This window comes from Hippichthys cyanospilos, chromosome 5, assembly GCF_059441005.1.
Source record: "Hippichthys cyanospilos isolate Australia breed blue-spotted pipefish chromosome 5, RoL_Hcya_1.0, whole genome shotgun sequence".
NCBI lineage: Eukaryota > Metazoa > Chordata > Actinopteri > Syngnathiformes > Syngnathidae > Hippichthys > Hippichthys cyanospilos.
Window position 1 is genome coordinate 21,836,716 of NC_142373.1, and position 14,018 is coordinate 21,850,733.

Consider the following 14,018-nt stretch of genomic DNA (forward strand, 5'->3'; position numbering starts at 1 on the left):
TTTAATGTTTTTGTTAAGAGCCTAATTCAGGTACTAATTTAAATTTTATTCAAAAATGTGTTCAAAAAAGCGTTTGTCTTATACTAAATACATGAATTACTAAAGTAATCGATTACTTTGCAGAATTAAGTACTTTAGATTCTACAAGTAATTACTTCAGTAATTAAGTAACCTAAATTACTTTAGTAGTTAATAAAAATAACTGATTACTGCAGTACTTCAGTGAATATACAAACAGCAACAAACAAATTAGTTTTACAAACATTAACTTAGTACTTAATAGTGTATTTTATTTACTTAAGTAATCAATGACTTTAGTGCATAATTACACAATGTAATTGAATGGTGTAGGTAATTAAGCAATTAAGAACAAACGTAAACAATTACTTTAATATTTAAAGTAACCCAATACTTAAGTAACTACTCAATTATACTACCATACTGCACTAAATCACATGAAATAATTGATTACTTAGTATTCAATTACCTACAGCAATTCATTTAATATTTAATTACGTCACATAAACTTACTTTTGTGTGACTGAATGAGCTAAATACAATCAAACAGAAAGAACCACACTTCTTGATGCTGCTCATTCAAGTGTCCAGTTCTCAGTAGGACAGAATTTTGGCCGTTCTTTTTTTGCCAGGGAATGAACAATGTCTGCCTCGTTCCACAGCCTCTCTACATGTGTCGCAGCACCATTTGTATTCAGTTATCCATGGCTTAAAGCAGAGGCGCCCATTAAGCAGATTGTGAGCTAGCGGAAGCTCACAAAGAGTATGTCGGGTGCTTGTGTGGCTTTAACTCAATCATTGACATCCCTCCCCCAGTTTTATCCTCCTGAACAGGCCTGTGAGCATCGCCGGCTTAAACGTTTGACTGCTACAGAAATACCACCAGCGTCAGGTGGGCCATAAGAAATACTTGTTTGGCGTCAGCCATTGCTTTCTATACACCGGACAGGAGAAGTTGAGTGCCAGGTATTGAACATTCCACATCAGTCCTGATCATGGAGAGAAAAAAAAGCCTCTTTCATCCAGGGGAAGGGGTTCATGAGGTTGATTCTCACCAGCATTGTGAGTGGGTGTAGTTTAAACGCGGGGGCAACACAGACAAAAGGCGAAAAAATATTCGCTCATACTGGCAAAGAGGGAGGGCTTTCCATTCCAACTCTGATATCTCAAAGGACCCCAAAAAATTCTGGATTGACTTCGCCCGCCCACTTTGTTTGTGCCGTTTGCGCCAATCGGCAACCCAGAACAATGGGGAAAAGCCCTGCTTTCTGTTACAACTTTGACATCCCCGAGGGAAAAAAAACAAAACTACATTTTCAGTCAACTCCACCCCCTTTTCTGCGAAACACAAATTTGGGAAAATGCCGGTTTTTACAGCCAGTGTGAAATGCGGTTCCGTTACCACTCTTCCACTACCTTAGAAGCTGAAAAATTGCAGCGTCTACTCCGTCCGCTCATTCCGTGTCTGTGCCGATTATACATAATAGCGGCACGGAAAATTGACAGGAAAATGCTGGCTTTTACAGGCACAGTAAAAGGTTGTTAAAAATGAATCCTTTCCATGTTGCTTGCCATGCTCCCCCACGCCCCCTTGCTATTTCAGTCAGGTCAAAACGAGGCCCCGACAACCTCAGATTTAAACGCACGTTTATGTGCACATCCGCATTCATATACATGCAAAAGCACTCGCGCAGTTGGTGAGTCAAGAGGTCAAATCACTCCCTGCTGTTTTTCGAAACCCGCTCAGCGTGACTGCAGGAACTAATCCCGCGCGCGCTCTGATCCTCACGTTCACTGCGTGTGCGGCGTGTGTGTGTGCGTGTGTCGGGGGAAGTGGCGGTCAGACGGGTCATCCATTACCTTTCGTCTCTCTCGCTCCGGGTTGAACGTTCCCAGCCATGACTGCATCTGTGCAGGGAGGACACAAAATGGAGGAGAGGTCAATGTTGGATATCCTCCAAAAATAAAGTGCTTCCGTCACAGTTCTACCTCTGAAGGCAAAAGATCCACAGATCAACTTTACCCTCTTGCCCCCTCCTGAGCGGCGACAAAATGGGGGAATGAGAAAATGGCAGCTTTACAGACAGTGTGAAAAGGGCTTACGTTACGGCTCGAGTGAGAAAAATTCCACACAACTAGGAGGACGGATTGCATTTGGCCATTCTAAAAACATCTCGTACTCCAATTTCATGGTGGTGCCAGCTACATGCAACAGCAACAAAATTGTTGCTTTTAAAAGTACTGTGAACGGGACGTATATAATGGCTGTTTTTACAATTTCAAAAATAGTTACCTAGGTCCGTGTGCACCTTTTACATCGAACCGACAGTGAAAAAGGCAGTGTATAAGGAGCCTATGTTACAGCGAGGCGCTGGAAAAATGCGAGGTTGACTTAATTCCCCTCTATTCCGTGTCGCTGCCGTTTATACATAACGGCAACATGAAAAATAACAGAAAATATTTGGCTTTTACAGGCTGTGTGAAAGGAATACAACCTTTGAAGGCAGATGGTTTCTGTGTGGACTGGGAGGATCCATTACGTGGCATTTTTACAGAATGCATAAGGGGAAAAAAAAAGCATTAAAATGCCTTCTTGTATGCTATATGAAAAGCATTTCAGGGAAATTCCAAAAATTGCAGGGGGTGACTGTCCATTCTGTGCTGTGGCCATTAAATGTAAAACAGCGGCATTAAAAAAAGGAGGAAAATGGTAGCTTTTACTGGTAGTGCGATGGCTGTATCCAGGAAATATATACAGTATAATGGAGGACAGTCCAACAACACTTTGTCCCTGTATTCCATGTTAGTAGTAAAGAAATAATTCAGAAAATTGTTGCTTTTACCGTATTGTGTCATTTACACAAGACAAGAACACAAAACAAAAGTGGGCTGGCAGTTGTCTCCCAACTGAGAGGCTGTGGGTTCAATCCCCCAGCCATTGTGACCATGTCGAAGTGTCCTTGAGCAATACACTGAACCCCCAGTTGTAAATGAGTAGTCAGTGTAAAGTGCCTTGTGTATCAAAGGTAGAAAGATGCTATATACTGTAAGTGAAAAGCCAATAACCGTTTTGAAAAAGTCCAATTTTACAGGTCTCAGTTACAGAATCCGAAACGCCCCATCGCTGAGAACCAGAATATTCAATTCTGGGTCAACATCATCCCCCTCCATATTGATTACACAGAATTACACTGATTAAACCTGCAGAAATGCCTGACTGTACAAGAGGTATGAACGGGGCTTCAGGAAAAAAAAAATTGCAGGGATGACGTTGTCCCTCCTTCCTTTCAGTGCTATGGACAATAATTCTCATCTTGCGAAATACTTACGTTGTGTGCCATTGACGGGAATCCCCCCCCCCCCATGAATGGGTAGCTGACACCCTTGACTAGCGCTTTTCTTAGTATTAAGCCAAATGAGTACTGCGGTGATGAACTATGGCCATTTCATGGCTGTGTTATTCATTGCATCTGGGTAAAAAGCCAGAAGAATTGGATAATGGATAATGTGACACACATTATCACACAAATAACAAGTATTGAGTATTAAAAAAAAGCACACATGCATGCACCCATACCATGTAAATAGCCCGAAATGTGCAAATATGTTGTCAAACATAACATTGTTGCTGTTTATACACATATGCAACTGTTATTTTGCCACAATAACACATTTTCATCCTATTTGTTCTCGTTTTATAGAAGGGAAGGATGACTGAGATGTTTTTAATACCACTAAAATGTCACAAAAAACATGTACGTAACGGTCACAAATGTGCAGAAAACACATCTTTTTACATAAAGCCTGTTGTTGCCTAATTTTCAAACAGCAATTACTAAAGAACGGAATAAGGAAGGAATGGAAATCAATCTGGTGGTACGGTGGCAGACTGGCAGAGTTTGCATGCTCTCCCCATGCTAGCGTGGGTCTTCTCCAGGCACTCTGGTCTCCTCCCACATTCGAAAAACATGCATGGTCGGTGTAATGGATACTCCAAATAGCCCTCAGGTGTGATTATGAGCGTGAATGGTTGTTTTTCGCTATGTGCCCTGCGATTGGCTGGCGACCAGTCCAAGGTGTGCCCTGCCTACTGACTGAAGACAGCTGGTTTTGTCAAAACATGTTACATATATTTGTTTTGCCAGGAGAAAATAATTCTAAATACATATACCAGATAACATCTGTCCAATTAGGAACGACCAACATTTAAAACTTTTTTGATTTGATTTTATTTTATATAATTTCTTCTCGAGAAAAGTTTCATTAAAGAGAAATGTCTCTGCATAAATTTTGGTCCATGAGACAAATTTGCCAGCTGAAGCAACACATTTGAGCCTACATGCTTTGTTAAAATGTGATCAGTAGAAATGGCAACTGTGTCAGTTTGTCAGGATCAAAGTGTGCAGTCATTCACCATTTGCATCTATCACGCCAGCCGAAATGGAGCACACAAACACTACTATAAAGGCCGATTTATAGTAGGCGCAGTAGGTGTTGTTTGTATCGAGAGTGGGAGCAACCGTTGCAGTAGAGAGAGACCAGCCGAGCTGACATGATGCATGAAAGGGGCATCTATTCTGGCTCTGATATTAAGGCGGCACAATTCAAGGTCATCTTTACCAAACCGATTCCCTGCTTATGACCAAAATGCAGAACACGATCATTGGAAAGTAGGTGGAAAATGATGACAGTGTGAAAAATGCATCAAAGCAGGAAGGGCACAAAATGGAGAAGGGGGTTTGCTTTGGACATTTTAGAAACACTTTGCCCTGCCACGTTTATACAGGACACGTGTAAAAATCGTGTGTGCGCAAAATTTTTCGGTCGACTTTGTGTTGTACCGTTTCTACAGAACAGCAAAAGAATTGAGAATAAGATTGGCCTTCAGTCATTACTCATTGCCCATTGATGAATTGGACACGGATTGGAGCACTTCCTACCCTGCCGGTATCCTGACATCAAGTGGGAAATGATCAGCAACCGTGCTTACGACATGACGCCGGGAAAAAGGGAATCTTTGAAGACGTATTAAAGGGAGAGAGAAGTGAAAAAAATTTGGAGCAAACACGGCAGACGGCTTGCTCCGGAGAGAGCATGGGAATACTTTTCCTTTTGTCTCCTTTCTGGGGGAAATGCAAGGAAATGTCAACACACGCACGTGCACGCCCAAACACATGAGTGGGAATATGGAGGCGGCTGTGGGGGAGGAAGTCAGAAGTTTTATGTAACGCAAGACATCAGAGACAAATCTTTGAGGGGGGGGGGGGGGGGGGGCAGCGTGACACGCGCGCACACATAGAAGAAAGCAGGAAAGACGCGCACGGCTCCCCTATTCAGCTATTTATTAACTTCATGTTGCCATGGTTTCTGCGCGCCCTGACCGTCATTGCAAATGCGAGTGTGACCACAGCGCGTTTGTGCGGCGGCCCCCTCCGCTGTCAGCGCCGAGCGCCGCTATCCATCAGAATCAACAAACGCCGCCGCCAAGTCTCCACCGCGCCTGCCTGACCTTTGCCGCAATTTCTCTTAAGCCACGCCACTGCGAGGCGAGCACATCAGCAGATTAAGTGTCGAGATGTGATGGAGGGAACGGGCACGGACAAATCACATCCGTAAACACTTCAACCACGCTATAGGACCACCCTGTCGGGCCTGATAATGGCTCCCTTGCTGATTTCCCGCCATGTTTTTTGTAGCTTCCAAGTTGCGAGGTAAACTCAAGGGGTGAGACATTTTTTAAGTTTCTCATCGCAGCATTAACTGAACACAAGAAACTGTAAAAAGGTGTGTACATTTTGTATTGCTGTATGTAAGCCTGATCGATAGCTGCCGCATTAAGTTCACAGTCTTAAAACATGAGAATAAAGTGGTACTCTGGAAGCTGTTTCATAACCTGATTTTCTTTTCATATGTAGAAGCTCGTTTTATATGTACTTAGTGTAATGCTTTCCAAATGCATTCATGGCATTTCAACATATACAGCGGACCCCTGGTTTACGACGTCCCCGCCTTACGTTTTCTATTCACCTTACGTCATGGACCGCAAAATTTCTTTGTCCCCTCTTTACGCCATTTTTTTCACCTTATGACATAAAAAAAACAACTTCTAATGTTAAAAACGCGACGTTAAACCAGGACTTCAGTGCAATGTGAGTACACAACATTAATATACAGCATTTGGACGTTAGTTTACAAAATTGGTTGACAAAATCAGTTAGCTTACAATATTATCTCACAACATTAGATCATATCATTAGTTCATTACTTTAGCTCACAATGTTAGTTCACAACATTACTTCAAGTCAGCTGACATTTAATCACAACTCACGACATTAGTTGACAATGTTAGTTCATGACTTTGGCTCACGACTGTTCACCATGTGAGTTCATGAGGTACGTTCATTACATTAGTTACGGAGTTCATAATATTATGAATCATGAATCAGATCGTACGCCTGATAAAAACCTGCTAATCGCTTCTTGTGTGCCATTATGCGGCACTATACACTGCACTGCCATTCGTTAGTTTGCAAACAAATTTCGCAGCAACGTTTCAACAACACCAAGTTGGTAAACACATGGGACGCATTGCAACCACACCAAGTTCAAGAGGTTAGCTCACAGCGTTAGCTCATGAAATTTGTTAAGGATGGTCAGTTTTATAATGTTTGCTCACAACACAACATAGTGGGTGTTGAAAGCTCACCGACGATCGTCACAAAATCAGTTCACAAATTGAAGCCAGTTCGCGAGATTAGCTTATGACATTGGTTCTCGATGTTGTTTCTCAGTGTTAGCACATATCATTAACGCAGTGTGTGCTGAATTTACATGAGATGGTATTACCCACCAGCTCCCTGAACGGGAGAGATAAGCTGCGTAGAAAACGGTTGGATAAATGGATGTGTGACTCAAACGAGTGGCTGCACAAAGTGGAGGTCAAACGAGATAAATTAACACCCAAAAACAAATCTCAAAGGCTTTCAGTTTGGACATAGCCGAGGAACACACAGACGGCGGAATCATAAATTACATTCAATTTAGTTCTCCAGCTGCACACAGCCTTTCAATGTTTATTTCTTTAAAGCCACAGCGTCGGCACAGGCTTGGAAGACTAATGAGCTACGCGGTAATTATCTCCCGCAATCTCGCTCCCTCGCTATGTGAAAATGTCTCCGTCCAGCCTGCGCTGTCACTCCTTCTCCTCCCTCCCTCCCTCCCTCCCTCCCTCCCTCCCCCGCTCGCTCCTTGTCTCTCCGTCGAGCGAGGCGCCACCTACCTTCCCCGCTTTCAAAGCTTTTTGAGATTCTTTCAAGTGAGACAGCCTGCAGCAGAGGGGGAGATAAAGGCGCAGCTCTTCATAAATGTGATAGAGGATGCAAAACGACAGAGTGAAGGGCAAGACAGGTGGAGCGAGACGGGAAAAGCGCAGGGGGGGAACGGACGGGGTAGAGAGATGGGAGGGCAAGACAGGTGAATAGTCTGAAATGGTAGAGCTTTTCTTTTTTATGTCCCATGTAGCTATATTGAGGTGTTCGCTTTAACATGCTGGTGACAAAAACGGTGGGTGCTAACATCCAGGAAAAAATCTGTATATTGCGAATATTTAGAACATCAAGGTCAGCTCACAGTGTTCGCACACAAAGTTAGCTCATGACGTTAGCAAAGGGCGAAATTAAAGGGCAGTATCGTGAGAGTTCAACATTTTGGAGAATTTAAATATCTTACAATGTTGATTTCTTACTCTAACACCGCCAAAGTGTTATTTCCCTTCATTGATGTATTTCGAAGCATTCATTGTTTATTCTATGCTCAGCAACGGTCCGCCCGAGAAGATAATCAAGACTTGCGAGAGGCCTGATGACGATTGTAAGCCCTCGTACCACCCATGCAAGAGTAAATACACTCCGACCTCATCCACATCTTTTAACCTGATTTTGGTTCCAGAGTTGAGGAGATTTTGCTCCAAGTCAGCCAAGTAAAAAGCAAGGTTTCATTCATTAGTTACAACGTTTACTGTAGAAATTGTCTAACTGGCGAAAATATGTTCATATAGGTTAATATGCAACCGAAATGAAAACGTACCCAAAAAACGCCACTCACACGCATACTGTATACACAGCCACAACCACCTGCTTGCCGATGCATTGACCCATATAGGTACTCTTCCAAGAAGCTGTCAACCAGCACCATACCTTCTTTTACTGACACTCACATACGATCAATGAACAGGATGGACGCACCAATCAAACTTTGAATGACGTTGGATAAATCAGAATGCTGGATGTTAATTGCAAACTGGGATAAAATAACTGCATCGCCACTGGCCTAATTGTCCGCAATCTTGTCTTCTAAGCATCCCGGCCACGAAGTGGTGCTCTGGCCAGCGCCCCTTGCTTCCATAAGACAGATCTACAGTAAAGGTTCACCCACGGCAATCGATATAGTCACCCCAATATTCGTTGTCGTTAGAGCTTGTCTGGAGGATCTCATTATGAGTCTTAAAAGTGCTTACATCAGGCCCGAGACATCAACTCGAAAAAAAAAAATGTTTAGTATCAGGGACAGTTCAAATAATACACAATCGGGTAACAATGAGCAAGAATAAGAAAAGCGAGAAAAAAAAAACACTTTGGAAGATCGAGAAGCGGTACAAAACATTTTACTGCGGCATGTTTTAATATCTGTTGTTGTGCCCCTCGTAAAAAAAAAAAAAAAAAAAAAAAAAAAATCATTGTTTTTTTGTAAAGATGCACAAGGTAACCGTTACATTATACGAACATAAAAGTTTAGTGATTCTTGGTTTGAGTAGTTATGCCTGGAGATTGGGGCGGGCCGGAGAGATGATGTCGCAATGTCGCTGCTCAATGCACTTTGTCACAAGTAGAATCAATAATTAAATTGTCAAGGGGAAACACAAGCAATCTTAAGTATTATAGAAAATATGCATCTCACCTCACAGAAGTGCATTTTGCAGTCCAACCCCATCTTCTTTTCCGCTCTACACAAGTTTTCTTTAATACTCATATAATCATGTTGATATAAATTGTTTATGAACTAAAAATTATATAAACTACATAATTGTTTCTATACAGTTGAACAATATAAAGTGATGTTGTTCAAATCTTTTTTTTTCTTGACTGTAAAATGTATTTATTATTCTCTTCATTTCACAATGCCATAATTGCAAGACAAGGATATTTATTCAAAGAAAAAGATGGTGGATTCTAATAATTTGTCTTTGGGGGTTTTTAATTTAAAAAAAAATCAAGTACCGTTAAGGATTAGCAGTATTGTTAAGAGTAGTAGGATCTCTAAAATCTTATTGATACCATCCTAATCTAAGACGAAACTTGATCAAACAACTAAGGACATAAAAGAATTCAAATCAATCGAGAAACAGATTTGATTCACTCCGAATGTGCACCGAACGAATGACATTAAAGACATTTTTTTGGTCATAGCTTGAACCTCCCTTTCAATTCTCTATAATAGAAATCAAAACATATTCTAAACTCAAGTGCACCACTGGGCTTTGTGCATAGTGCTGTCATATCGCGGGAATGTCAGCTATGCGGACCTTGTGGAAAGCCGCCTCCAGCCTTTTCGACTGCGCCCTCAAAATGGAAAAGAACACAGGCTCTACGTGAGCCAGAGGGGAGATCGATCCAATCGAAGAGCTCGCTTCGTCCAAAGAGCAATACTATTTATCGAATAAAGACAATAGGTAAAGCGTCACATTAGAGGAGTGCGTGAGTGAACGATAGGCTGAAATAAAAGGATGTGGATTGTTCAGTCTATTCTGCATCAAGAAATGGAGGGAATCAAAAAGAATCTGGAAAAACTGCGCGCCAATCGTCTACAGCTGTAGTGTGTGTGTTCTCACGTGTGTTTTACAGGTGAAATTTCGCAGACAAATGCCACAAGATGTACCATCTGTTCTGGGAAAATATGCTAGAATCACACAAAACTTGAAGGTCAAACCAATGCCGGATGAAATTTCAGTAAAACCTGCGGGGCTTTGACGCAATTACCGAAAAGGACTAACTGTCATCGACCGACTACAACTAATGTCCGTTTATTGCAGACCTGAAGTCGTCTCATAATAACATCGTGAACTGACATTGTGAACCAATGTTTTGACCCAACATCGGAACTCGCCAAAACCAATGGCTTCAACCAAAACTGACCAATATTGTGAGCTAACGTCATGAACCAAAATCGCTTTCGTCCACATTGAACTAGCCAATAGGTGCATTGACGAGCAAGATAGCAAAAAGCCATGAAAACTAGAGTGGATCGCAGGACACATTGACCAATGACGCTTCATACACGCTCTGCCAAATTATGCGTCAAATCAGCAGAAAGCGGGGACTCTGTCACTGCACGCTGCGCAGGAACAGGCTCAATCAGCTACGGGACTCTCTTCACCAATCCTGTTATGAGGGACCCGCAGCTTGGAAAGCTTCCCTGCTCAGCCAGCAGCGTCTGGGCTGCAGCCCCCAGAGTCCTACATTCATTGCCGAATAGAAGCATTTTATGAACCGAAGGGAAAAACTCAAATCAGTGGGTAGCGGTGACCGTTCTGTGAACAAAATTTAACTGTGAGAGACCGCTGTTCGCACGTCTGAATGAGCGAGCGCGGGCAAAGCTTTTACATGGTTGATTTTGATTATGGTAATTGTGAGCACAATTGGCACTTTGCCAGCGTGGCTAACATGGAACGTTATCATATCGCCACACCCTGTTTTAATTTGCCATTGGCAAGCTGGCTAATTGACAGCACAACCACTGTGCCACTGCTTTTATGTCAAACACGTACTGCAATTATCTGCCAAATATTTTGATTCTTTTTCAAACCGTTTCAACAATGTGAGACGATGATTTATAATGATATTAAGTAAGTATTTCCAACTCTGTCAAACGGAAATTCCCAAACCAGAAAAAAAATAACGTACGCATTAAATATTTTATGTCTATATTGCATGAACGATAAATCCCTTGAAACTGAACTTCCCCGTAACCCCGAACTTATCCGTGATTACGAAAGATTTTAATGTTATTCATTTATGTCCTGTAGATCATGGCGTCCATACGAAAAAGAATGCTAACGATCGTGGAAGCGTGACCTTAAATGCATCTGATTGAGAGAAGAGGGATATATGGTAAAAAACAATCAGGAGACGCTTGTAGTCGGAAAGGCTCAAATCTGCAAGACTTTGAAAAACAAGGAATCCGTTCTTGCTCAGTATAATTCTGGCAATTTACCTGCTCAGAGGAAATTGCTTTTGGCTCGACGCACAAGGATCAGCAGACGTCAGCGATGATCAACGGGACAGTTACTTGCAATTAGCATCGCTACTGTATGATAGGCAGGCAAACATTTTCAAAACGCAAAAAATGAATCCAACACAACAACTCAAAATAGACTCAGATAGACTCACATACATTGTATTTAAGTGAAATATTAGTCATTTAAGCACCATCGTTTTCTTCTTAATATATGACAGCTTTTATAGAGTGATTAGTAAGCCTACCTGTACATTGTTAAGATATTTTTAGTTCAGGTGCATTGCCTTAATGGACTAATTTTATAAATTTGAAACGTCTGCATTTGAATGCACCGCGCACACCGCGGTTGTCGGTACAACGACAGCGTAATGGCAAGCATCATTAATCAGAAATTGAATAAGATAAGTTTTAACGGCGCTGTGTTGCTGTAGGTAGCTGTGTCGTGATGCGATATAAAATAAGTTATGAGGAGAATCAAGCGCCTCGCGTCTCTGCAAGGAGAGCTATTAAGGCAAACTTCAAAATAAAAGCCTACTGCAACTATTGCATTATCGTCCACTGATTACTTGATGAGCTTATTTTGAAGTTTGGATGCGCAAAACGCCCTTTGCGTGCAACATGATGTTTCGGCATCTACCTTGGAAGGTCTTTTTTTTCCCGGCGTGCATCACATAAATTTGTAAATGTATGAAGGCTATTACTTCCATTTCCCTATTGATTTAAATATGTCCTCGTGCCGTGCGACCAGATGAAGTTTGAACTGGCGCACGTGGTAAAGTTGGACAGGAAGGAAAGTATTTGAAGGAGTGGTGACCAGGATTTACGAGCAGAGGGCTGCCACTCGTATATGAATGTAGAGGAACCACTGCAATCGATGTTTCAAGCTGTAAAAATGAAGCATTCAGTGGTTTGCGTCACAAAATATGAACTATCTGCAATATTTGACAGCATCAGCGCTAATATACGGTCATATAATTCATTACCCTACATTAAAAACACATCTTGAACGTCATTAACCGTCAAGGCAGGGAATGAGTTAACTACATTTTTAACTGGCAGTTAAGAATTTTCCTTTTTAATTAAACAAAGCCTCGGCAGCTATTGAACGTTGCAACTAATTTAGTATTTAGATGATTTCCTATGGGAAAAATTGTTTTGTAATTAGAGCAGCCATTTTGCCAAGTTGCTTTTTCTGTACAGGTTTTGGAGGTAGCTTGGCATTAAAAGACCCTCTAGACTAAAACCAAATGCAAAAACTGGCTCATTTCCATTCTCGCTTGCACGGAAGCGCAAAAAATGAAGGTCATGAAATGAAAAGAAAAATTGAATTTAAAACTAAGACTGTGGGGAAAAGTCCATTGCCAAGTTCTGTGAAGCTTGGACGGACTTGAGTGTTGAAAGCCTGCGGGCAGGTCAGACAAACCTGTTGGAGGAGGCAACAAAGGCAAATTATCGAAAATGTCAGTTATTTATAGGCACACTTCCGGATGTCGACCCAAGTGAGCACTCGCGTTTGCCTCTGTTCAGTCAGACATACTTCCAGCCATGTGGTCTCATCTCCACTGTTTATTTGACACATCTTCAAAAGGTCAGAAAGCGTATGGATGTGGACGAATGACCGCATACACTCACCCGGTTATTGGCCACGCAGATGATCCTGGCGTAGCAGCAGATCATCAACAGGATGAGGGTGAACAGAGGCACGTACCATCTGCGATGTCACACCAAAGAGGAAAAGCATAAACGAGAATGTCCGATGCCAAGATATTTGCACATAGTAAGCCGGGAGTTGGAAATTGAAATGGTCCTCAATGCAATTCTGAACACAAATAAATCTTTGTTTAAACCACAAATATGTTCGTTGCATGACATTTTTTCACCGAATGGCCCTGAGGACACATAGCCCTTCATGGTTCCCCACTGATGCTGTAATCTAGAACATCTATAGGGCCACACATTCTAATCCGCAGCACGCAGAACTGAATCTTTTCTGCTGACTCGGTGCGCGAAAAAAAATGCTTGCTTGGTCTGTGCTTTCCACCCTTGCATCGTGCACTGTGGATCACTCTGTCCCAGCGCCTCATTTAAGGTCAAATCAAACACGTTTCAAGAATCTTAGATTCTTCTTAGCTCCTTAAATGAGGTAATACGGATATTATGACAAAAGTCAATGCTAAAATCTTAAATGTGTATTCATGTGTTGAGGCATCATTTGGGAGTGTCAAAAAAAAGATAATATTTGTACTTGAAACTGAACATTTTAGAAGGTTTCTTGCATAAAAACTGAAAATTTTAGAAGGAACTACTGGAAAAATGACATACTAAACAGACTGAGTGACTAGCATCTCAAAACATAAAAATGGACACACGTCAAGGTAAACAGGATGCTTTTAATCACTTACTTTGAGTGTTCATTGCTGTAATTATTGTCCGTTGTGTACATGTATTTTTAATCCATTATGTTTCACGATCCCTTTTATGTTAGTGCCTTTTATGCTGCCTCTTGGCCGGGTCGTCATTGTTGATAAAAAAGGGTTGTGAGTTGAACTACCTGGTTAAATTAAAGGTTAAAAAGATGAGTAGGGAACTCGTTTACAACATGAGGTAAGACAACAAGACAATAAGGTCCAGTCAACCAAAAGTAAATGTAGTGGTAACATCATGTTTGTCAGTGCCATTGTAGAAATCCTATCCTCACTATAGAGCAG

The 14,018-nt window shown here is 41.6% G+C and overlaps 1 protein-coding gene across 1 annotated transcript in view; it reads right to left on the reverse strand.

Moving 5' to 3' along the window:
- The window catches only part of LOC148423996 (cyclic AMP receptor 1), a 112,032-nt gene that overhangs the window by 47,710 nt on the left and 50,304 nt on the right, over window positions 1–14,018 (reverse strand). Inside the window, exons 9-10 of the mRNA XM_088415866.1 lie at window positions 12,943–13,021; window positions 1,879–1,926 (exon numbers count right to left, since the gene is read on the reverse strand). Of these exons, the coding sequence (XP_088271992.1) occupies window positions 1,879–1,926; window positions 12,943–13,021 (127 nt within the window). The remainder of the gene's footprint in view (window positions 1–1,878; window positions 1,927–12,942; window positions 13,022–14,018) is intronic.